Genomic DNA, 26,452 nt, shown 5'->3' with positions numbered 1-26,452 from the left:
ATCAATCGGACTCCGTGTATACAATTATTTAAACATTATTTAATATTAACGCATCTACAAGTTCTTGCGCAATATATTGCTACGTGAACCAACAAATCTTAACTTAAAAATAAATTTACAAATTCAATTCTACCTACCCCTGACCGAGACTGGCGACGTGAGGTCACTGGCCATATTGTCTCATTGATTTACGACCCTCGGTGCCCACTTGACGTGTTTGGGTTTTTATTACATTCGGAAGTGGCCATGTGGTAATTTTTTTTGAGTGGCGCCAAAGAGAAATTGAGAGGCAGGACTGGGTTGACAATGCAAGTTTTTGTTTGCAATGGTTTCTAATTATTCATAGGCTAGATTTCTTTAAGCGGCGATAGCCTAGTTGTGGTATGGAATGCCGTGACGAATGTCCGCATCTTCAATAGGCACACATCTGTGACTTTTTTAAAATTATGTACATATTCTTTGTAAATTATCGCTTGCTTTATCGGTGAAGAAAAACATCGTGGGGAATCCTGCACACCTTAGAAGTTCTCTATAGGAATGTTGAGAGTATGTGAAGTGTACTAATCCGTATTAGGCCAGTGTGGTGGACTAACGCTAAATCCCTCTCAATAGTACAGGAGGCCCGTGCCCAGCAGTGACACGGTATAAAATATAGGGTTGATGTTATTATATAACATTATTAGATATCTTTATGCAAGCTTTGGTTTAGCTATCTTAATTAGTCATCAGATCTTATCATGAATTCTTGTTTAATTCTTACTTCCCGTTTCGAATCAAAATATTCATGGCCACGGGCTGACTGAGGTATTGTCTGAAAGGTTAATATTTACCTTACTTCTACAATTATTAAAAAAGACGTTAACTGTCCGATCTACGCAGAGAAAGATCATTGTTTGGTTCAACTATTGCTAGCATCAGTGTTTTCTCGGGATAAAAGTCACACTCTATACTTTTCTGTGATGGAATGTAACTTATAGGTAAGTTAATGAGGATAATATTGTCTATTGGTGAGTAAAATTTCATCTATTAAGCAGTTTTTGCGCTCACTTCTAACAAATGTCTTCGCGAACATTCATATTCATAAATTGTGTTAAAGATCTATGACATAGGTCGGAAATGAAATATTTATTATTCTGCCTACCTTTAAGTGATGATTATAGACCGGCTACTAATCTATAAACTAGAGGTCAGTCTTCCCTCTCACTCGCTCCATCTCAGTCCCACACCGGATACGAGTCGCGACGACCGTCGGTGACAAATAAAATGGCGCCTGGGAAGATTTTTTTTTTCCGAAAAAAAGGCCAAAAAATCTACGCCCAGCCGACGGAGTAGTTTTGTCAAAACATTTTTTTCCAGTGTCAAATTTCTAGTGACAGTTAATTATAGTGTCTTATTGGGGAAAGTGTCAATAGTATTTAAGTGTTTTTAATGTTTTTATTTTGTTTATAGGTAATAAAGGCAATGTGTTTTAAATATGGCGGTTATAAGCATCTAATTGTTGAAGGGAAAAATGTTTTGATATTCTGAAAATGAATATGTGCAGTAGGTATTTGGGAAAGCGTTCCTGTTTTCAGATTCGGGATGTTTGTATAGTCTATGTCAAATTTGTATAGTTTTTCGTCCAGTGTATACAGTCAATTAGTCATAGAATTTCAACTAATTCGAAAAAGATTTATTATAAACAGGCCCTATCACATCCCTAATAGTGCATCATACTTTAAATGTGACTATCGACAAGGCACCTATTTACATATTTCTCTTGCCGCCCACGAAATTTAAATTGTAATATTTATTACAATCGCTTACATATAAATTAGGTATACAGTATTTAGTTTATTAATAATGTAATGCCTGAGCATAATATGTTCTAATACCGTTATAAGTAATTTAAAAACTATTCTAACCTCAAAAATTAATCATCTAATTACAGACTCATAATTTTTGTCCGAACGTCAATCTCAATTTGCCAAAATGGCGCACAATTTTGACATCTGTCAAATAATTTGACAGCTCTATTGTAGGCGGGCTTTTTGCCATAACGTGGGCCGGTGACAATGCGATTTTTTTTGTCAAAATTCTTTTGTAACATCTCTATTGTTTATGAGTAATTTGAGAAATATTTTGCTTCAAACAAAGATTGTTGGCGCCTTTGGTTTTTTTGTTTTAAACCTGACAGGATGATGATAAGGTATCTGTGGATGTCAATATTTTGGGTATTATTGCCTCAAATTGTGCAGAAAGTTAGCTTGTGATTTGCAAATATTTTTTAAAACACGTCTATTTCAAGTTATGATTTGTATATTTATTTGTATTATAAGTACATATTAGTGACTTACCCAATGCCATATTAAAGAAGTTAATATTTCAAAGTCAAAATATCTTTATTCAGGAAATAAATCATTATTATTTTCACACACTAAATCTTTCCTGACGATTGACTTGATAATAATAAATTGAGAGCTAAGAGTCATTTTTCTTTGTTCAATCTTTAATTTTAATTTAATAATAACCGAATACAAGTTACATTCTACTGTATGAAACCTTTTTGCATACGAAACTCTCATTAACCTGTCGTGCAATTTACAACCTTGTGTAAATAAACCTAACGTTATAAACAAATGGTTATATTCTCAGTTAAATTAGAAATAATATCAAGCAATGAAATACAATTTATCGTTATGTTGTTAATGTAAGCGCATACATTATTTGCGATTATGTTCGTAATCTATATATATAAAAATCAATTGCTGTTCGTTAGTCTCGCTAAAACTCGAGAACGGCTGAACGGATTTATCTTATCTTGGTCTTGAATTATTCGTGGAGGTCTAGGGAAGATTTAAAAGGTGAGAAAAATTCGAATAATTGCCGGGAAAATCCTCAAAACAGCATTTTTCTATTTCCTATACAAACGTTTTCTAACTAATACGTAGAGTCAATTTGTAATTTATTACCGCTGCATAAAGTTCAAATTCGCGTGCGCGTTGGAGGATCTAATATCGCGTTCTGAAACTCAACAAAAGTGAAAGTGAATCGCGAACGCGACAAAATTGCATAGTCTCAAAATACATAGTACATAAATAGTGGTCGGCTTCGAGAAACTCAATTTTAGCTAACTTCAGTTGTTAATATAATATATAACTCAAAGGTGACTGACAGTGATATATCAAGGAACAGCCCAAACCATTGGACGGATCGGGCTAAGACTTTACATGCATAAAGCTACTATGACGTAGGCATCCCCTAAGAAAGGATTTTGATAAATTCTACCCTTAAGGGGATAAAATAGGGGATGAAAGTTTGTATAAATGTTCTTAGATTTTCGACTGATTGAACTGAAATTATAGATTGGGGATAAAATTAGTTTGAACCTATAAGTACCGGGAAAATATGTAGCAAGACTTTTATCAAACAGTGGAATTTTATCCTGGAAAACACCTTCACGCGGGCGAAGCCGCGAGCAAAAGCTAGTAAAATATATAAATTTATTCAGAATTCATATTTAATTAAATTATTACTATAGATTCAATTAGTTTGCATAATTGTTGGCAGCTGACAATATAACTTGTTTACGGAGCGGTGTTTTGTTTATCAAAAGCGGCGTGAATTTCCTAAGGTTTTAAAAAATAAATAAATAAAAACCTCGTTCTTCTAAACGTAAGTATGTTGTTAATTTTTTTTAGTTTAGATGCTGAGGACTTCTTTTATCTTATTTAAGGAGCTTCATTAGAATTTCAAGAGCATGTCGCTTCGTACGTCCGCATCCTCCGGTGTTCAGTCACTTTTCACGATATCAAAATATTTTTTTAATAAAACCCTAGCCTCTTCCGACGCAGGAACTGACGAAAAACTATTTACAATACCTACATTGTATGAGGTCCATCAATTCTCGGTTATGAATATTTTTTTATAATTCTCAAACGCGCGCATTTTCCCGAGGTTTCAAAAGATTATGTTCTTCTAAACTCATGTTAAAAATTGTTATTTTGAATGCAGAGGATAATATAAATTCTTGTTTGGCTATGAACATTTCTTTTACTAAGTAAAAGCTACATCGTTCATTTAAATTCATATTTCGACATCACATGTACTTCTATAAAAATATATTGTTTGTACAAAATATTCAATTCCAGATTTTTTGTTATTAAAAATGATTATTACATTTAATTGTAAATCGAAAATCTCAAAAAAGGGCTTAAGATACGAAAGTTTTAATCTCATATCGAGTTGGTCCCATAAAGGACCTATAATCGAAAAAAGGAACAAAAGCCCTCTTATCTTAGCCGGCGCCAGCGGGAGCGTGTTACCTTTTTTCCTCGGAGACAAAATAAAAAAATACTCCGTGGATCGTCGTAATTGACGGAATTTACGCGCGCGATAAGGGAAGGGTTCGGAACTGGTTTAGGACTTTTGAAATTCGGCCCGAGTACTCACCGGCTACCGCCAAAATTATTGTACAAATAGACCACGGCCCGGCGCGGCGTGAGACATCTTTGCCCAAATGAGAATAAAAAAAACATTCACGTATTGATAAGCTCCTTTTTGAAGTCGGTTTTAAATACTTCACGTCTTTAGCTCTTAAAAGTAGGCAGACTTGCAATTGCAAACTAATCACTAAGCATTAACATCTTCATATCTCAGAATGTTCAGTTCGGTCCGAGCCAGTACTTTATACAATGTTCTATGTTTTACGACTGCATATGTACAGACCGCAAAAATAGCTGATCAAATTTAAAACAACAAATCGCATATATGCGTTCAGTTTTTTTGTTTTTTTTTCTTCGTGTTCAATAAAGTAAGCCCCTCTGTTTTATTTTTATGAAGAAAAAAGTATTTTACGATTTGAAGTTTTGCATTAGTTCAGCTATTTATGTGGATGACGCTATAATCTCCTCACTTATACACGAAAGGTTGTCTCATTCCCTCATTCAGTTTTAACAAACCTAAAATGGCGGTCATTTCAACCCATATTCTATCGCTCTTCATTTCTCTTCCTTATTTCCGAAATCATTTGTCATGTCAAACAAAAGCTTAGTCTTTTATTAATTATACTAGCTTTTGCTCGCGGCTTCGCCCGCGTGAACGTGTTTTCCAGGATAAAATTCCACTGTTTGATAAAAGTCTTGCTACATATTTTCCCGGTACTTATAGGTTCAAACTAATTTTATGCCCAATCTATAATTTCAGTTCAATCAGTCGAAAATCTAAGAACATTTATACAAACTTTCATCCCCTATTTTATCCCCTTAAGGGTAGAATTTATCAAAATCCTTTCTTAGGGGATGCCTACGTCATAGTAGCTTTATGCATGTAAAGTCTTAGCCCGATCCGTCCAATGGTTTGGGCTGTTCCTTGATATATCACTGTCAGTCACCTTTGAGTTATATATTATATTAACAACTGAAGTTAGCTAAAATTGAGTTTCTCGAAGCCGACCACTATTTATGTACTATGTATTTTGAGACTATGCAATTTTGTCGCGTTCGCGATTCACTTTCGCTTTTGTTGAGTTTCAGAACGCGATATTAGATCCTCCAACGCGCACGCGAATTTGAACTTTATGCAGCGGTAATAAATTACAAATTGACTCTCCATTTTATTTAGAAAACGTTTGTATGGGAAATAGAAAAATGCTGTTTTGAGGATTTTCCCGGCAATTATTCGAATTTTTCTCACCTTTTAAATCTTCCCTAGACCTCCACGAATAATTCAAGACCAAGATAAGATAAATCCGTTCAGCCGTTCTCGAGTTTTAGCGAGACTAACGAACAGCAATTCATTTTTATATATATAGATTATTAATGAAATAAAATGATCGATACCTCCCACGTAATTTTCTATACCTAAAATCGCAATTTTACGGTAGAGCATTTTAATAATTGAAATAAGAGAAACTACTTTCGATTACTTAGAATGTTCCAACAAAATACGTCTGACAGATCCTTAAAAAAAACGTATTTTCGGTATTTTTTCACTTTGAAATTAAATAATGCAATTTAGTATAGTTTTCAGTAAAAACGCTAAACATCAATTTTGTACAACTTATCTGTGACAAATCAAGATGTATCCGACTAACCGTGGAAGATTTTATAGTCTGATTTAATAGTATTTGATCGCCTTATTGGAGGAATATGCGCTGAACATCTTAGCTTCAAAATCACTGACAATAACAAACACAAACTGCACTGAATAACCGAAGCGTTTACTTTAGACCATCATTTCCCTTATAAACGGACCGCTAGAACCCAGTGTCACCTAAAAAAAGTAAAAAACCCCAAAAATGTTATTACACATCCGCTCTTTGATCGAGCCGAGTGATTTATCCAGTACAAGAAGCTTCCGAGTGTGTGGTTTGTTTAATTAGGCCGGGCGCGGCGTTTTAACATTCTTTTGAGGTATAAAATGTATCGATTGAATGTACTAATTTCATTTGCTGACACCGTATAAAAAAGAAATTAAAAAAAATTTAGATAGTTTGATATTCAGTATATGTTGTCTATTTATTTATTTTATTTACAGTATTATTATTTACTTACAATATTTGCTAGAGGTATCCAAACTAAGATATGCTTGTATCTTGGGCTGCCACAATAAAAGATACATTATAAATATTTAGCCGCAAGCAGAAAACAATGCAATTTATAGTACTTAACTAAGAGCTATGCTACGCTTATTAAAATTTATGTAGGACTCTGGGTACTAGGTAGCTTTGTCTTTGGTACTTGACTGAAGATGGCCAAACCGCTTCATTAAAGCTGGTAGTAAGATATATTTTATATCCGCCTGGATTTAGACCACAATTAAGTTATTAAAACCCGCCATAGTGGCCCACGTAAGTGTCGCGTTCCGGGATCAGCCTGTGCATACCCCGTTCCGACAGGCCGGCATAATTATATCAACTGCCGAGGGGTAACCTCTCGTCAGTCGTCATTCTGTTGGACCCCACTTACTATCAGGTGAAGTGGGGTCTCTGTCGTGTCAGTATAACAAAAAATTAGGAATTGTAACTCTTTAACTTCTCTTATTGGCAAATGTTACCAAATTGTGTTTTTATTCTATCCTAATTTTATCCTGAAAGGTCCTTATCATAAATAACGTAAACCTTTTAGAAGTAAATTATATTTACTAATAATAATGGGAATGTCTCTTGCAGTAAACATCCATGATATCTACTTGTGATGGAGGCCAGTCAATATTAACCTAAGTAGAAAAAACAAATTGGTGGTCACTTTGCTAAATAGTAGAGCCGTTGTTTGGCCAGCTCGACCGGGGTAATACCGTACTGAAAACTAAAATGCACTGATGGTCGCTGTTGCATATCGTATAGGGGATTATTGGAGGCCCATTCCTTTATGGAATAACTGGTATTATGTAACTGTATGAAATACAAAAGCAAACCTTGGGTTAAAAATAATTCGGTTTATTTTAAAATGTTTTACTTTAAGTATTAATTTTCTTAATGGTAGAAATACTAGTAAGGGTAATAAATATTGTTTCTGAAATTAATAATGTTTTAAAATAGCCGTTCCATTTGTTTAATGAATGTCTACGCATGGTATTCGGTTCGATTACTAGGTCGAGTAATTTTAGATATACATCAATCATTAGTCACAATTTCTACTTTTTTTAGTGATACTATAGTAAACCCACTGCACCTGATAGTAAGTGGAATGGGGTCCAATAGAATGTCGACTGACGAGAGATAATTGACCAACAGTCGACACAATTATGCCTGGAGCCTTATTCTCTATCCTGCACGTTATTTTAACAGTGCGTAACAAGCACGTAACACAACGCATCATGTTTAGGACTATAGAAATTTGGCTTACAGAATACCATTCCACGCACATTTCTCGAAGATAACATGACTCGGCCGCGTTATGCGTTTACACTATCATACAAGAATAAGGGCCCTGTCTGAACTGGATACACACAGGCTGATCCCGGAACGTGACATACTTACATGGGCCACTACGATTTGATACCTTATATATATTTAATTATCCAGGTGGATATTCCACCAGCAAAACTTGAACAAAAACTCTATGATTTTTAACTGTCTCGCTAGTATAGTTGTAATGCATACGCGGTATGAGTACGACTACCCTGTTGAGACTAGGTTACTAGGTTTTACCACCTTAAAAATTACTCAGTCGCAGCTCGAAGTCGACAAGTTGGTGGTGTGATACCCCTATGCCACGAAAAGCATGTAATGCCGTTGGTACTGCGCCTGATCCCTCTCCGGTCATGTCGGATTGCCGTCTCACCAAACTAGAGTGGAGTAACAGAGAGTGCTTGTGTATTGTACACACGTATGCACTATATTTCCTGCGTACCTGGCTGATCTTCGTTGAGATTGGCCGCCGTAGCCAAAATTCAGCTAGGAGGAATTTATTCAGTATTTCAAACAAAATTAATATTTGATTTTTCCGATCAGCGAGAGAAACCTATGACGCAATGCTTTGGACCTCACGAGTAATTTGTCGTACATATAAAAAGTTTGGTTTATAACCCAGACCACCGCGGGTTTATTATTCTGTGATCTCTGGAGTCAGTAGCCCGTCTCGCACCTCTAGTAGTGTGTTGCCATTGGGTCCGACACAAAAAACGAGACGGATTAAGTTATGGCTCAGTGCTGTTGTATGGAGATGACTGTGAAGTCTTGGATTTGGTGTGCAAGTCGGGGAATGTTTTATTTTGTTTTAATTTATGTATTGGTTATAAAGGAAACGTACTGGGAATAATAAAACATAAAGCAATTTGGGTAGAACATGGATCAATTAGGTTCCTAGAATTAATAAGCTCTTTGAACACTAACTTATAATTTAGATAGACAAATAGGTATGAGGAATAATTCTAAGTCTAGAGAGAGTCCAGTAATATCTTAAAAATGCGTCCCCCAGGCTGGTCCGAACAAATCCTCCACCAAGAGCTGTTACCTCCCAACTCATACATAAAAAATTATATATTTTTTAAAGATGCAACAGGCTCGCTTGTCACATAAGACCAAATAAATTCTATATACATTGACGCTTGCATTTACTTAGCTAACTAGGCAATCGACACCAAGCAATAACAAGGCAAAGCAAATGTACTGTCTATATATCAGTATTAGCCTTCAATTTACGCTCGCGTATTACTTGCTTAATATAAGTAACGAAGTGTGATCACTGCCTATCCCTAAAGAGAAACAGTTTTTCGACAGCGGACAGCGTCTGCGCACCTTAATGTATCTGATAAACAATTTTTAGAATGATTTATTGAGTGTTGCCATTTGAAGCAAGCGGAACCAACGGCTTTACACGCTCTGCAAAGCGTGAAATTAGGGTTAAATGCTAATCTAGGAACCGGTTTTATTATAATATCCAGTGTTCTTGAGCTCGATAGGGTTCTAGGTTCGATTCTCAGACCGAATATCTATCTTCAGCCTATATCTTTGTCCACGGCTGGACATAGACCTCTTCCAAAATGTGCTATTTTACCCTGTCTCCGGCCTGTCGCATCCAGTTCTTACCAGCGACCTTTCGCAGATCGTCACTCCACCTAGCTGGAAGGCGTCCTACACTACGTTTGCCGAGCCGTGGTCTCCACTCAAGAAATCGAGAAATCGTTACAGACCGAAAATTAATTTATATTATTTTTACTTCAAAAATATATGATACAGTGAAAGTTTTGTTAACCGACGTCAAAGAGGTAAAATTTCTGAATTTAACCTTTTTGATATCTAGTTATCTCTATAGACGTAAATATCGTTGGCATTTTACAGAATGATTCCCCATTGTCCTATGGTATAATTCTTATCAATTTTATATCGCATCGTTCTAGTACTTTCCAGCCCTAATAATACTTAATAACCCACAATACGTTAGATTAATGGAATGTACGCCATTAACTCAAGGTGACCGACTTCGACCGCGCCGTTTATGAATACACAAAAATAAACTAATGTTTTAATAGTTTTTCCGAACTCACAGAACAACTTGTATTGTAAATAGTATTGATAATTATAGAGGTAATGTTTGTTCTAGATGGGTATTTTTTTTTGTTTTGAATAACGAGACGAGCTTGCCGTTCGCCTGATGGTAAGCGATACGACCGATAAACAGTAGAAACATCAACCAACACCTTGAATTACAAAGTATTGTTCGGTAATCCACTGCACTCGCCATCCTGAGACCAAAATTCTTTCGGTATGATTCCCACTATCACATCATGGGACGGAATATGCACGAAAAGTTCGTGCAACTGTTGCAGTTTTATATACTCCTTCGGGGATAAAACAAGGATGTTTGTAAATGAGATTCTTTACACTACTCGAAACTGGATTAAACCGGATATCAGTAATTGTACTTACAACTATGCCACCGACGATTCGAATATTAAAATCGACACAGTTCGACACGTACAATGGAGAAGCGCACGCGCGTGTCGGCTTCTATCATCGACGTATTACCAATTTACTGCGTTTTATTGGTAATATAAACCCTTTTACCTAGCCGTGCATGTGGGTGTTTGGTAAGATCACGTTTATCTTCGAAAGGGCAGGCAGAGGTACTGTTAGTATCTACTTTCTTGATTCGTCTTATGTTCCTAATATGGGTGAGTAATGTATATAATATAAATATGTCCTGTTTACTGTCCGATTGGTGGGTACGGGCCTCCTCTACTACTGAGAGGGATTAGGCCTTAGTCCACCACGCTGGCCTAGTGCGGATTGGTAGACTTCACATACTTAAAAAATCTTATAGAGATTTCAGATATGTAGGTTTCCTCACGAAATCCTTACAGATTATCTCTTAGGTATACAGGTTTCTTCACGATGTTTTTCTTCACCGTTAAACCAAGCGATAATTTCCAAAGAATGCACATACAATTTTGGAAATGTCGCAGGTGCGTGCCCCGAGACTTAGAACCTGCAGACTTACGTCTCGGCAGTCCGTTCCACTCCTAAATAGGCTACGAGCCTATTGTATTTATTACAAAATTCATATATGATTATTTTTTGAATATATAAACGTTGATTTTAAGGGTTCCTTTTTTATGAATTTATAATTATCACTTCATTGCTAGTCACTTGAGGGTAGACTCCCTAGGTGACGAAGTTGCATTGTGGTATGACTACTGCGCAGAGGTCTTGGATTCGAATCCCAAGTCGGCCAGAAATATTGCGACTTTCTATTCAGTAGTAGTAGCCTGGAGTCTGGATTTGAAGTCTGAAGTCCAGAGTGTTGGTTTGTGTCCGACATGGAGATATCGTCTGGTCCTATCACATCATGGGACGGAGTACGTATAGCGAAATGTGTATACACTAGTTGCGCCTCTGCCTACACCTCGGGGATATAAAACTTGAGTGTGATGAGAGTCAACTCAAAATGTTTATTACTAAAGCTTAGTAATAGAGATTTGTCCATTTAAATTCAATTCCAACCATGTTCACTTACATGACACCATCCAACCGTGTACAACATTGCATAAACACGTCCATTTGTAATTGATAACGCTTTGGCTATATCTTGTAGGAGTTACGTTTAGTAAAAATACAAGAATATATAAGATAAGGGAATGTATGTAAATTTACTTGAACATGCAGCTTTCTATGGATTTTAAATTTAGAATAATCGTCCTTTATGAATGGACTTTACGATTGCATTTGTCAGTAACCGATTATCGTCCGACAATCGTAGATTTATCGGTAAGGATCGTACCGATTTTATGCCAACACGTGATGGCAAAATTGCGTGTCAACTCACAACAAATCAAAATTACGAGAATGGAATTCCGAGATCCGCGGCACCATAATGCCTATTAATTTGATCACTGGCTACAATTAGATACTAATTATAACAATACTACCTCAGTGGCGTCTTAGAAATCAGTGCGAAGTGAGCGAAGTTGTTTGAATGAAACACTATTGTTCACAAAATGAATATAATAATAAATAATAATATCAGCCCTGTATTATATACTTGCTCACTGCTGAGCACGGACCTCCTCTACTACTGAGAGGGATAAGGCCTTAGTCCACCACGCTGGCCTAGTGCGGATTGGTAGACTTCACACACCTTCGAAATTCCTAAAGAGAACTTCTCAGATGTGCAGGTTTCCTCACGATGTTTTCCTTCACCGTTAAAGCGAACGATAAATTCACAAAGTAAACAAAATGAATACAATTACATATATTTTTTAATAATTGCAACATTTCAAATAAGACAGCGACTTATTACCAATCGGTAGTAACTTTTGGAGCAAATTTTGGCCCTGATGTTCGGTCTATAACTAACTAAATAGTTTAATGTCTTTGTAAGTAATAAACAAAAATACCGTTAAGTCTTTACAGAAAGGTTTTCTATAAAATTTGGCACACAAACAGATCACACCCTGAAACAATATATACTACTTTTCATCCCCGAAAAGTATACATTAGTTTTATCTCACTAAGGTTTTACACCTGAACAAAACTCTACAACTAATAAATAAAATTAAAATACTGACCACACGCAACATTTCTCAAGCCTAAGAAATAAGTAGCTATATAAACAATAACAACAAACACATTTTAACGAAAAGCTACTTTCCATAATATTTACCTCTTAGCGTGTTGCAAGGATGAGTTTTATTGCCTTTAGAGACGCGATTTACCGGACAATCCGTAGTTCATACATTTTCAAAAGCTAAATACTAACGGAATGATTGACTTACCGCCACCATAACCATTTCAATCGCTTTTTCAACGCGAAATACTAACGGAATGATTGACTCACCGCCCTTGTAACAATTTTAATCGCTTTTTTGATCTATCTCAAAAATAGACCAATCAGAACAATGTTTTTTTGACATGCGCACTAATGAGTTGTTTTGATTGGTTCGGCGGAATCGGATTGAAGATTGAGATCGTTTATTGGAAACGGCTGTTATGCCCATGTTTACCGGTCAATCCTTAAAATTGAAAGAGGTTTAGAATTAAAACTATTTAACGGATTTTATCGTCGTTTTTTATTATAATTTTCTCCCGACGTTTCGAAGACTGCAGCTTTCATAAGAAAGAAAATTCAAAGTTGCATATCTACCTAAATATTTAATTATAATGTAAAAACCGCTATAAAATCTGTATAATAGTTTTTTTAATGTCTAACATTCGCGTAAACATAAGAAATTATTATAGAAAAAGACTAAAGTGTAAAGATTTGGTTCCTGGTTTCACTGGATGATCAGTAATTTATACAATTTAAAATGCTAGTGCTGAGTTACCGCGCTCAAAATGTTTTGAATTTTGTGAACCTTACGATTGTAGTTTATTGATATTGTTATGGAATACAAAACTAAATCGTTTCCCGTAATGTCATTTCTGATTTAAATTCATTTGTAGAATACAAATTAATTTTTAACAAAAGTTCCAAACACAATGTTATATTTTTAGAGCAACAAATCGATAGATCTGCAAGCATGGTTTATGAGAAATCATATAATTTTATTTATAATAACAAGGATTGAAGATGAGTGCCGATATTCCGCCTCAATATTAAAGGCGTCATGAATCATAAAAGTTAAAACATTGTACCTCGATGTTCGCGTTGATCATACTATTGTATTAATACAAAATATTTATTTTTCCATCTCACGAAACACATGTCAATTGATAGCCACAGTGGGCAAACCTAAGTCACGGGCTACCTGAAAGTATCACAAAGATACGTTTAACTCACATAGCACAGTGAGCTAAACTAATTAAAATCAGAAACCAAGAACCAAATTATTTACTGAAATGTACCTTTTGGGTTAGATTATAATTATAGATAGTATTCGGGAACATTGAAACTTGTAAATACACGATATTATTCGTACCGAAAAACCGGTAGAAATATCAATGGCACGTCCCTCGCAAGTTTCGCCGGGGAAGCGTTAAGTAGATATACAAATTGTATTGCGAATACAGTTAAGCCTTTAAAATATTATATTTATGTTTGAATGTTTTGTGAGGAAAATTACTGGACTCTTATTCACAAATATTGCATACTCAAGGGCATTGGTAGAGTTATTTTCCACTAGCTTTTGCTCGCAGCTCCGCCGACGTGACAGTCGTGAATGCGCCGGACACGACTTCGCACAAGCCCGCTTCTTAATAATAAAAAATAATATAAGCTCTGTATTATATACTATCTCACTGCTGGGCACGAGCCTCCTCTACTACTGAGAGAGATTAAGCCTTAGTCCACCACGCTGGCCTAGTGCGGATTGGTAAACTTCACAAGCCCTCAAAATTCCTATATAGAACTTCTCAGATATGCAGGTTTGCTCACGACGTTTTTCTTAGCCGTTAAAGCAAGCGATGATTCACAAAGAATTAAAGCCCGCTTCGTGGCTCGTTTCTTTCTGACTCAAAGGTCCCTTCTGATTTGTATGTGATAGCATGATGATTCCATGCTGCCTTGCTTTTCGGAGTCGCATTTGATGTACTGAGGTCGCGCATTCCCTGTCTCACAGTTGCAATTTATAAGAGCCCTCTTGAATTCGTCTCTCACAAGAAATACCAAGGCTGAATTATTTAAATGCTAATGAATTTTTTAGATTACGCGAATGTTAGAAATTGAAAAATATATATTTTACAGATATCATCGTGTTTCAATATTATAATTTTGAAGAATTCAAGACACTATAAGCTCAGTTTTCGTATATCGGACTGTTAGTAACTAAAACAATTTAAAACTTTTTATAAATGTAGGTAGAAATGTAATCTTGACTTTTCGGACGACCAATACGTCAGTCCTCTCCGTGACCATGAAGGATGCAAAGTCTTCGTAACGTCGGGAGAAAATTAATATATGAAAAATCGCCATAAATCCGTTGAACAGTTTTATTTCAATATTTAAATGCCCTTACATCACAGAGCGGGAAATACTTCATCGTACTGAAGGCTGCAAAGTCTTCGAAACTTTAGGAGCAAATAATAATATAAAAAACCTCGATAAAGGCCGGTAAATACTTTTATTTTAATATTTAAATACCCGCACATCACAGAGCGGGAAGTACTTCGTCGTACCTTACTATCACGCACGTGTAAACTGGAATGAACTATCTTCATCGCTGTTCTCCGAGTACTATGACTTGTCCTTTAAATGAGGCTTAAAAAGTGTCCTCACCTCCGATAGGCAACGGCTTGGCTCTGCTTCTAGTCTAGCATTGCAAAGATGCTCCTTACCATAAGGCAGACCGCTTGTACGTTTGTCATTGACATATACTCTAGACACGAACGTCCGTATAAACTATTTGTTCAAAACTCAGTTCAAAATCTGAACTAAAATGGCAACCAAAACGTCACTGTTATAACCTATTTATTCACTTGAACAACAAATAATTTTACTTATTTGACTAATATTTTTATTCAAATCCAAGTTTACACTTAGACTCGAGTTTTTATATCATGAGTGCCACTCCGTATACAATTACAAGCTGTGAATATTGACCATACTAAAGTCAGTTTGAATGGATATCAGTTCAAATCAGTTGAACACAGTGAATCTTCGGAACGCCAAATCTAATACGTAGTACATATTATATCGATGTCGTTTGCCTAGTAAGGCAATAAAAAAAAGAACTTGCGGCACACGTAGTGTTTACCATTATATCAATAATTTACCACCAACCACATCAATCATAAAGTAGGCCTTCCAACTATCAAAATTCGTCTCACGCGAATCTCGGTTTCTTAAATAATGACGTAATGGAAATCTGCCTACCCAATATGTACATAATCGCAATAATACGTGATAAATAATGTTTGTTTGTTCCTCATATTAGTGATATTGCGAAATAGGAAATGAACGTGTGAAACTAATAATTTCAGATTGCTGTATCAATTTTGAGCGATTCTTTCGTATAGTGACGGCAATTAAGGAAAAATATGTAATTGTATTTAAAAGCCTACGATTATTATTTTCATACACATAAGGACGTAGCAAAATGACCAGAAATGTGCTAATATATTTGATAAAACTCCACAGATAACGCAAAACTTCGACCGCGCTGTCTAGAAGCATGAAATTTTATGCACGAACTATATAGGTACACTATTCTACTAATATTATAAATGCGAAAGTTTGTGAGGATTGATGTATGTTTGTTCCTCTTTCATGAAAAAACTACTGAACGAATTTGGATGAAACTTTACATTAATAATGGTTATACATCAGAAATTACATATGCTACAATTTATAATGATTTTGCGTAATTTGGTCATAATATAACAAAATTGCTATCTTGACGTACGCCGTACTTTTACGCCGCCTTTAACCGTTGGAGTTAGACAAAAATGATGTACCGTAGGATTGTTTGTCTTAAATAATTCTAAATAAAAGTCCGCGACAGCGTATACCTTTTATATGGAAGCTACTATGACCAAAATAGTGAGCAATAAATAAATCGGATATTTTTTTTAGCGGGACTTTTATCCCAGAATACTCCTTCAAGCGGACGAAGCCGCGAGCAAAAACTAGTAACATCATAGGCATTGGTAGCGTAGTCGTATTACAGTACGACTGCAGTGAGGTCTCAGGTTCAATCCCAGAGTCGGACAAAGTGATATTGGGCTTTTTAGTATCAAAGCGTAGTCTGGAATTTATTCACGATATGGCGATAACCTCGCCCCCTATCGAATAGGATGGAATACACATGGCGGAAAGTGGGTGCACTATTTGCCCCTGTGTCTACCCCTTTGGTGACAAAAAGCGTATGCGTAATATTCATCAATAAAGTAAAAGGATTATTGATGAGGAAATTTTAAGGTTTCTTTTTGAATTAATTAACTCTATCTATATCTTTAATATGTGGACTAATTTCTTTTTTATTTTAAATCTCGAACGAAGTATGTTATGGATCACTTATTTTATTTTGTTTTTTGGAAATCTGAAATAAAAAAATAGTTTTAAGGTTATAGCTTAAGGTCCATTTTTCATATATTTTGTTTCACCTTTAATCTGGGTAACTAAACAAGTATTGGCAAGTAAAGAATTTAAATTCACGTCTAGTTAGTGATTAGTTCTCGCAGTTGAAAGAAAAACGTAAAAATAATTAATATGCATGGATATTTCGGCCTTTAAAATTTCGTCGTTTTAAATTCTTTACTTGTCAATACTTGTTTAGTTACCCAGATTAAAGGTGAAACAAAATGTATGAAAATGGACCTTAAGCTATAACCTTAAGTAAATTATTTTAAGACGACTGCTACTTGATTGCGTATGCATAATATATTAGGTTTTCCTGTGAACAGAGAGGGAAAATATCGTGAGGAAACCTACATACCTGAGAATTCTTCATAAGAATTTAGAGGATATATGAAGTCTGCCAATCCTCATTAGACCAGCTGGATTAAGACCTGAACCTACTTAGTAGTAGAGAAGGCTCGTGTCCAGTGTCGAACATAGGACTTATTATTATAAATAATACAGATTTATATGACTGCTCACAGTTTTCAAAAACTGAGTTGGGTATTTAGGTAGCAGATATTCTTGGTGTAAACTAATAAAACGTAAGACTCCGGTTAATATTGAGACTTAGCCTACTATTGTGCATAAATGTTTGCTGTTTCTATGTAGAGAAAACCGAATACGTTCAAAGTTTTCAAAAAAGGTGTGACGAGTTTGAAAATTTGTGTTTCTTGGAACTGGAAACTTAAGATACGGCGATATCTTCGGATTTAACGAGGAAGTGTCCTGCCTACCTTTAGAGATATAAGAAGCGAGTAAGTTGTTACAAACCCTTTTTACACCAGTTGCAAACCAATAGGAAAGTTAGGAAATTAAAAAAATAATAATAATTTTGTAGGTTTGGGGGTATCACACCGGCGATTCCTAACTCTGAGCCACAGAGTAATTTTTAATACGGAAAAATCAAGTTACAATTATTTTTGACCCGACCGGGATTCGAACCCAGGACCACAACGATAATCGTACTCGTACCACGCCACCGAAGAAATGAACGTCCCTTATAAAGTACCAGGAAAGCATAAGATGCAGGATCATCGAGAATGGTTTCTGAAACAATGGGTATAAATCTTGAGAGCCACCCCTAATGGTTTCGCTTGCATTAGCAAAAATAATAGCCGTGCCACCCCTAGTTTGTAAATCAATCACTCTCTGCACTTTGTCGGATTAGGTTTTGATGGTTCCGCACTGTGTTTTTATTTGGTTCGTGGAAAAATAATTTATAAAGTTTTATTCAAATATTTTTTCTTGGTTTTATTGGGTTTTAATTTTATTGTAGAAAAATTAAAGATAATCCGACTGCCTCGGTGGCGTTGTTATATTGTGTGCGTTGTATGACCACTGCTCTAAGGTCCAAGGTTCAGGTCCCGGGTCGGGTAAAGTGATATTTAGGTCTTTCTGCTTATTGTTAGGTCGAAATCTGAAATTTGTACCAGATATGGCGATAGGCTTGCACCCTATCACATTATGGGACGGAATTCACTTGGCATAAATGGGTACCCTGTTTGTATGAACCTCTGCCTACCCTTTCGCGGATAAAGGCGTGATGTATGCTGGTTTCGTTTAAAAAGAAAAGGTTTTATGGAATTATTAAAGGCCAAATGAATTTCTAATATTTTCATGTTTTTTTTTAAATGGTACAAATGTACGATAAATAAATAAAGTATAGATTTTCATGCTAGGTACTTACTTTTCGATCTTTTAACTTATTTTTATAAGTAGATACTTGGTATTGGGATAAAGTATAAGTAAAAAATATGTAGGTACCTAGTGCAAATTCAGGTAGCAGTTTACACGTCTTAAAATAATTTACTTAAAACTATTTTTCGATTTTAGTTTTGCGAATAACAACACAAAACAAGTGATCCATAACATACTTCGTTCTAGATTTATAATAAAAAAGAACTTAGTCCAGATATTAAATATGTAGATAAAATTAATTTATTCAAAAAGAAACCTTAAAATTTCCTCATCAATAATCCTTTTACTTTATTGATGAATTATTTAAGTCATGAAGTAGTTACTAGTATTAGTATTAGGTTAATATAAGTGTTTTTAAATTTAATCAAAGACCTAAATTTGTATATTATTCTTATAAATAAAATGTAGCGAATTAAATTGTAAAATTTTTTATCTAAATTTAGAAATAAATAATTTGATTTTAAAAAACATTAACCTATTTTTAATAATTGCATCGTTTGGAATGTAATATTAAAATCATCTTGAAATAAAGGCGTATTTGAAGATTATGACTTAGCATATAACAAGTTGATCCAATAAAACATGTTTTTGCACTTAAGGAAAATATATAAACATTAATATAGAGATCTATTTAATTTATTTAATTTTATAATGCAATTGTTATCTTGCCTCAGAGCTTATAATTTTATTTTACGTTAATTTTCGGTAAATTCTACGCCGCTCAGCTAATCCAAGTAATATAATACCCTTATCTCGAAACCAAATCTATGTTGATCCAACAAATTTATGTATTACATTTAATTATGTGCCATAAAAACTTTATTATTGAAAATTACTTAAAACCGAGTTGTTTTTATAGATAAAATATAAAACATGTACTAATAAATGTCAATAATGCCTACAGTTATAGAATTTACCATTTTAAATTTATTTTTAATTAATTTAATATTATTTGAATGAATATAAAGTCTACATAAATACTAATTTTATTCAGTGTTAAGTTATTTGTTTATATTATTTGTTTCTTCGAATAAATGCAATCAAATAATTTATATTTAACAATAAAATAACAGATTTTTAGGCTATTGTTATAGCATTTTATTTAATAAAGTAAAATAATGTATTTTTGATAAGACGTTATGACCGTTTATATTATAATAATAATTCTGATTATTCATTATTATTACAAACATCTTTTTTAAGACTATAATGTAGAATTTTCAGGCGTAATTATTTATATTTCTTAAATATGATAACATATTTACATTGTATATAATTATTTAGCTGACTATAGATTATTATAAAAAATATAATTTATGATATATTTAATTCATATTTCATCATACTGGAACATAAAAAAACAGTTTTTGCTTTTTAAAACGCATTATACATTTATGCCTAAGGCTTTTTTGGTCGGTCAAGAGACATCAACCGTACACTGAGATAAATAAACTAATTTCCAAAAGCCAAACAAAATGAAACCAACTATCAACAATTGTAATTGCTATGTAGGCAATAGCAACTCCTATTGGTTAATCAATACGGCAGTTTCCGAAGTGATTGATCATTTTTCTTTTATGTTTTATTGTATGGGGTCTTCAATTGAAGTTTTCCGTAAAAGTGTTATAGATTATAATTTTTATCAAGTGTTGGTAGATTTAGAATGTTCTGAGACCACAGGGCAATAATATAGAGCCAGTAGAGTTCATTATATTTCTATTATGTTGAATATAACAGCTTTATAATAGACATAAGTCGGCCTATACAGTAAAATATGAATGAAATAGCAATAAAAATAAAACCCGAGTTGATACTCCATTAAGACAAAGGAAAATGAACTCTAATCGATATTAGTCAACGACAAAAACCATTTTCGAACAATGAAACACTCACTTGGCATCATTTCGACGTGTGATGAAGTATCCATGATGTTGTGATGATGGATCATGTCTGGTGGGGACTGCACCAGCCCCCCACCACCACCGCTGGCCATCACCATCCCTGTTGAACAATGGTGACCACCGAACAGTCCCTACACTCACAAACACAACACTACAGTTTACACTAACACGTCATATTTTTTTATAAAAAAAAAAATAAAAGACGTCCCACATACGTCCGGACACGTCGGCCTTCCAGCCCGTACTGCCGTAAAAGATGTATTAATTCTATAGAACGACCCTAAAGCGCATGAGCAGACCGTCCCACTCTACCATTGGTCGGAGTTTAGAACGCCTTTTGAAATGCTCGCCGCTGATAGGACGATAGCTTTCCATTTTCCCGCCCAAATGATCGGGTGCCCGGCAAAATGGCGCCCCCCTGTAGCCTTCCGAATGGTTTTTTCGATATTTTTTTCTCTTAGCGCGCCCGTAAAAAATAATCCGGTCCAACATAATGAGTATGATTTATGATTTTCGATTCGGTTTTTTAATGTTTTTGCTTCGTTTGTGTTTTATGAAGGGATTGTCCAGATTTGCTTTATATCACATTCATGGATGTTTTAAATCGTCCGATATGTTAATTGTACCTACCTGGATATCGATTATATTATATACGGATCGTGAGTCACATTTCGGAACCGGGCAATTAAACCGGCAAAGTTATTGCAACTTGCAACTGACGGGTCGTTTGAATCGGATTTAAATTCATAACGTAATATAGGTACCGTTTTTTTATCTAAGTCTTAAAATATTGGTTTATTATGTTTAACATGATTTTCGTCTACATAATATTGACATAATTAAAATATTGCAAACAAAGACAATATTTACCTTACATCTCAATTATTTTTTAACATTTAACTGACACCTGACTTGAGACTTGTCCCCGAAATGAACACCTTGTATTACGTTATTACAAAGTTATTGTGCTTTGACATTTGTAAATGTTAACAAACTTAATTTATAATTGGTAATGTGGATGGATAGTTTATTTTGAGAAACTAACTGTGCCCACAATGATATCTGTGTGGATTTGTATATATCCCAATACTCAGTGTGTTACCTCTCCCGATAGACCTTCCCGTAACAGAACACACGTTTTTTTTTTAATCCAATTATTAAAGTTTATTTGATACGCTAACGGACATTTGAGAAAACAAAGAAAAACGCTATTGTTTATTCCTCCTATCTTTCATATTTTTTTGCATAACTATTTAATCAATGAATTTTCCTAAAATACTAATTTCTTTATTTTATCTCAATATTTTTGTTAAATTCTATTGACATTTTTAAATTAAATTCAACTAGTATAGGCACTTAAACTGGTTAACGTAATTAAATTGTATTTTTTATGAATCACGTTTTTTCTCTTAATAATTTTGCGTAATTTTTTAATTTAAATCTATGTACAACAACATAAACAATGGTTTACGTAATTCAGTTGTATTTTTATAATTCATAATTAACAACTTTAATAGCATTCAATTATGTATAATTTTATGTAAAATATTCGACGAACCAAAAAGTACTTTGACATATTTAGGCCAAATAATTACAAAAGAAACAGACAAAACAAAAAACGGCTTTCATTGCTTTGGCTGAAGATAATTTTTAATCCAAAAACATTATATTTATTTTCTAATGATTTAACATTAGTGTTATTATTTTTTGCAGAATTGTTATCATAAATATTGTTTATGTTTACGCATAGGGTTCTGTAGGAGGTAGGGGGGGGGGGTTCCCGCTATTTGATACGTAGCTCGTCCCTGTATATTGATTTATGACGTCATAATATCGAACTCTACATAATAAATTGACACTCACCCGCCTTTTATTCCTAACAGGGTAGAGACGCAAGTGTTGCATCCACTTTCCGTCGTGTATATCCCGTCCCATGATGTGATAGGCTGTCCCCGTATGTTGATTTATGACGTCATATTATTGGATACTACATACATATTAAATTTACACTCACTTGCCTTTTATTCCTAACAGAGTAGAAACGCAACTGTTTCACCCACTTTCCATGGTATTTTCTCCGTCCCATGATGTGTTAGGCTAGCCTATCGACATAACGAGCACAAATACCAAACACCAAGCTTCAATTCAGTATCAACTAAGTAGAAAAACCCAATATCACTTTGCCTGACTCGGGAATCGAACCGAAGACTACGGCAATGCAGTCGACCGTAATACAACGAACGAGGCAGTCTAATTAACATTATATAAAAATATTAGCTTTCTGCACTTCCCCATATAAAGTTAAGACGGGACAACGTCTGTCGGGTCAGCTAGTTGTATATAATATTATCCCTGTATTACCTATATACTGTCCCACTGCTGAGCACGGGCCTCCTCTACTACTGAGAGGGATTAGGCCTTAGTCCACCACGCTGGCCTAGTGCGGATTGGTAGACTTCACATACCATCAAAATTCCTATAGATAATTTCTCAGGTATGCAGGTTTCGTCACTTTCATTCACAAAGAATTCACACATATTATTTTTAGCCAAATCAGTGGTGTGTGTTCTTGAGTTTTGAACCTGCGGACATTCGTCTCGGCAGTCCGTTCCACACCCAACTAGGCTATCGCTGTTTATGATAATTGTATACTCAGACGTAATTATAATAACAATAACTACTTTATTATGCTTATGAATTATTTATATAAATACATTGTTTCCAGGATGTTTTTTGTATTATTAACATTTTAATTGAGAACAAAGATAAAACCTTGATTAAGTTATTCACTGATTAAAAGAAATAATTATAAAATACTCACCTTTTTCGATTTTTACATTCGCGAATCGCATACAGAATCATTAATTTAAATAATAATTACTTTTAGTATTTTGAACTTGAAGGACACAATGTTAATTCTTTTGATTACTAACATCGTTTGTTGATATTTTATTTGAACACGGCAGGGTGACGTCATCATATCTAATGGTAAGTGGAGTGGGGTAGCAGAGATAGAGCCAGAGAAGAGCGTTGTTAACCGATGGCCCAGGGGGGAAGTTGATATAGAGAATGAGAAAAGTATGAATTGTAAACTCCCTCCCGCTTTAACACTAACTTATAGCAGAACGTAATTGAGCGTACGGAATATTAGGAATGATCGATCAAACAAGTCAAAGACTTGGGACTTTGGCTGCTTTAAATTTGGCAACATTTTTAGAATGTGGGCAGCTGCCCTTCTCTGTCCCCCCTTGACGCCCTTGGAGCCAGATAGGCAGATTACATCTTGGTAGTCGACGTGATTATGTCGGCCTGTTAGAAACCTGGTATACAGGCTGATCCCAGAACGTGACACGACATGAATCACTATGGCGGGTTTTCCTTGTGTACTTTGATCGCTATCCGAAAGAATATAAATATCCTACCACGACTCAAATATGCTATTGATGTTTTTTGCATCGTCAAAAACACAACAAACCTAATTCCTTTCGTAATTTACAACATTGGTAATATAATATGATATGCAAGGGCATCGCCAAAGGGCGACAGGGAGAGGCAACTGCTCCCCCCCGCCTAGAGGTTCTAAAACTCGAATGAATTCACCAATTCTATTCCTAATATTCCGTACGCTCAATTACGCTCTTCTCTATGTTATTGTTAAAGCTGGAGAGGCGGAGTGGCGGAGGAACATGTGCTCTCGACTTTACCTACAATTCATACTTTTCTCATTCTGCATTTCAACTGCCTCCCTTGGGCCATCAGTTGGCGACGTTCTGAATATGTACTTCAGTAGCGATGGTACCATATATCTCGATTTCTGCCGACTTCCCTTTCATAATTAATGTAAAATTTAATTATCATTAGAACGATTTTCAGATCTCATTTATGCTTATTATTATTACTTATAAATAGTGTCTGGTTTTTCGATAAATTCCACCCTTCACCACTGATGTACTTATTATTATAATAATAATATCAGCCCTGTATTATATACTGTCCCACTGTTGGGCACAGGCTTCCTCTACTATTGAGAGGGATTAGGCCTTAGTCCACCACGCTGGCGTAGTAAGGATTGGTAGAGTTCTCACATCCTCGAAAATTCCTATGGAGAGTTTCTCAGGTATTCAAGTTTCCTTACGATGTTTTCCTTCACCGTTAAACTAAGCGATAATTCACAAAGAATACACACATTTTTTTAGAAAAGAGTGTGTGCCCTTGGTATTTGAACCTGCGGACATTCGTCTCGGCAGTCCGTTCCACAACCAACTTGGCTATCGCCGCTTTATAACTATTATTATTAACTTAACCAAATATCACTATATTCTCTCCCATGTAAAAGGAGGTAATATCGCCATATCTATAAATTCCTCACTCCAAACTATATTACGTCATCAGATTTCATTTTGCCATAGACCTACCCCTAATTAAATCTTCAACGTGTGAGGTGCCAAAAAAATTGGCGCCGAAACTTAGCGCCGAGAAGTCATTAGAGACGAAGGGCATAGATAACTGCGGATAGCGTTATCTATGGAACTCACAGATGTGACGATTACACTTTGTTTTAAGTGCAGCTTAAAAATAACTATCGGTTTTAGGAAGGAAGTAAAACATCTGCAGATTTTTTACTTTGTCTTGTGAAAAATGTCCAAGATATCTTTCTTTGTGATGCAAAATTATCGTTACTCATTGATTTCATATTATTAGTACTTCATAATTTTATTTTTTACCTCATCATTATTATGTTTTAGATTTTAATTCAATATGATGTTAGTAGTAAATGCTATGTTCATCTAGTAGCACATATCAGATGCTGTACCTTATTACTTTTTTTGTCTTGCATGATGTAATATGTTTTTCTGTTGGTATACCTTATTACAAATAGATAAAATTACACAACCATATTTTTTTTATAATTCTATAATTTTTATGAAATTGTTTATTGAAAAAACTAAGTACCTACTGAAATTTATTATTATAATTTTTTTTAAAGTAGAATACTTCTATTCAATACTGCACCAACAGATTTTATTATATATCAAAACCAATTTCAATTTAAATAAATTGCCTTAATATTTTAAAGAAATTGAATAAAGAAAATAATACCTCAGTTCATTTACAATTTAAACGTTTATTTAAAATAAGATTCTGTATTCTTATCATTCTTTGGTTTTGTCGGACCGTCTTGTGCCCACATCGGATTCCTTTGGTATCTAGTATCTACAACTAGATACGTTGTATAAAGCTGTAGTATTTTTGTTTCAACGCATTTATCTGCGTAACTATTGCGTCAATTCTGATGTCAAATTAACAACAAACCTGAAAGGAAAATAAAGAAATATGTGATAGTATTTTTCCCAGGAAGTCAATACATAATTTTTCAAAACGCACATCATTAAAATTTGGTTACTGTATAACTTCTGTTACAGAAATTAAACTGCAATAAAAGTCGGCAACAGTGTATTTCGTATTTTAACATAATTTCGTTAAGTCATAGGTTCTAATAAGCAATATTAATTTACCAAAGATATTTCTCGTTTCCATCAAACGTCGAATGGCGGAAGTTGGGGTCGGCCGGAAGCGGAAACAGACCGGAAGCCGCTGACCGGACGGATGTGACGTAGACATCTTATTGATTGTGGGTAACTCATTTTTAGGGCAAGAATACTTGAGAAACGAAATGTCTAATAACACAGGGTGACGAACGCAACGAAGTGTCATGAGATTCCTCTAACTTCTAACAGTAGTACGATCTAATTGAATTAGAATCTTGTTTACGAAGATGTTATGAGTGGTTTGAGATCCTTAAATTCATAAAAAAACGGTCGATATTGCTATTTAGGCCGACTTAGCAACCAGTCTAAAATTCGCGTAAACATAAGA

The 26,452-nt window shown here is 34.7% G+C and overlaps 1 protein-coding gene across 2 annotated transcripts in view; it reads right to left on the bottom strand.

The window, feature by feature from the left end:
* LOC115444621 (insulin gene enhancer protein ISL-1) overlaps positions 1-20,807 on the bottom strand; it is a 56,343-nt gene extending 35,536 nt beyond the window's left edge. For both annotated transcript variants that reach the window (XM_030170465.2, XM_030170466.2), the window contains exon 1: positions 20,568-20,807. In XM_030170465.2, coding sequence (XP_030026325.1) covers positions 20,568-20,673 — 106 coding nt within the window. In that variant the 5' untranslated portion in view covers positions 20,674-20,807. The remainder of the gene's footprint in view (positions 1-20,567) is intronic.
* Between the last annotated feature and the right edge of the window lie 5,645 nt (positions 20,808-26,452).

Source organism: Manduca sexta, chromosome 5 (genome assembly GCF_014839805.1).
Source record: "Manduca sexta isolate Smith_Timp_Sample1 chromosome 5, JHU_Msex_v1.0, whole genome shotgun sequence".
Taxonomy (NCBI): Eukaryota; Metazoa; Arthropoda; class Insecta; order Lepidoptera; family Sphingidae; genus Manduca; species Manduca sexta.
Note: the sequence above shows the minus strand (reverse complement) of the source record. Positions and strands in the feature narration are given on the sequence as shown.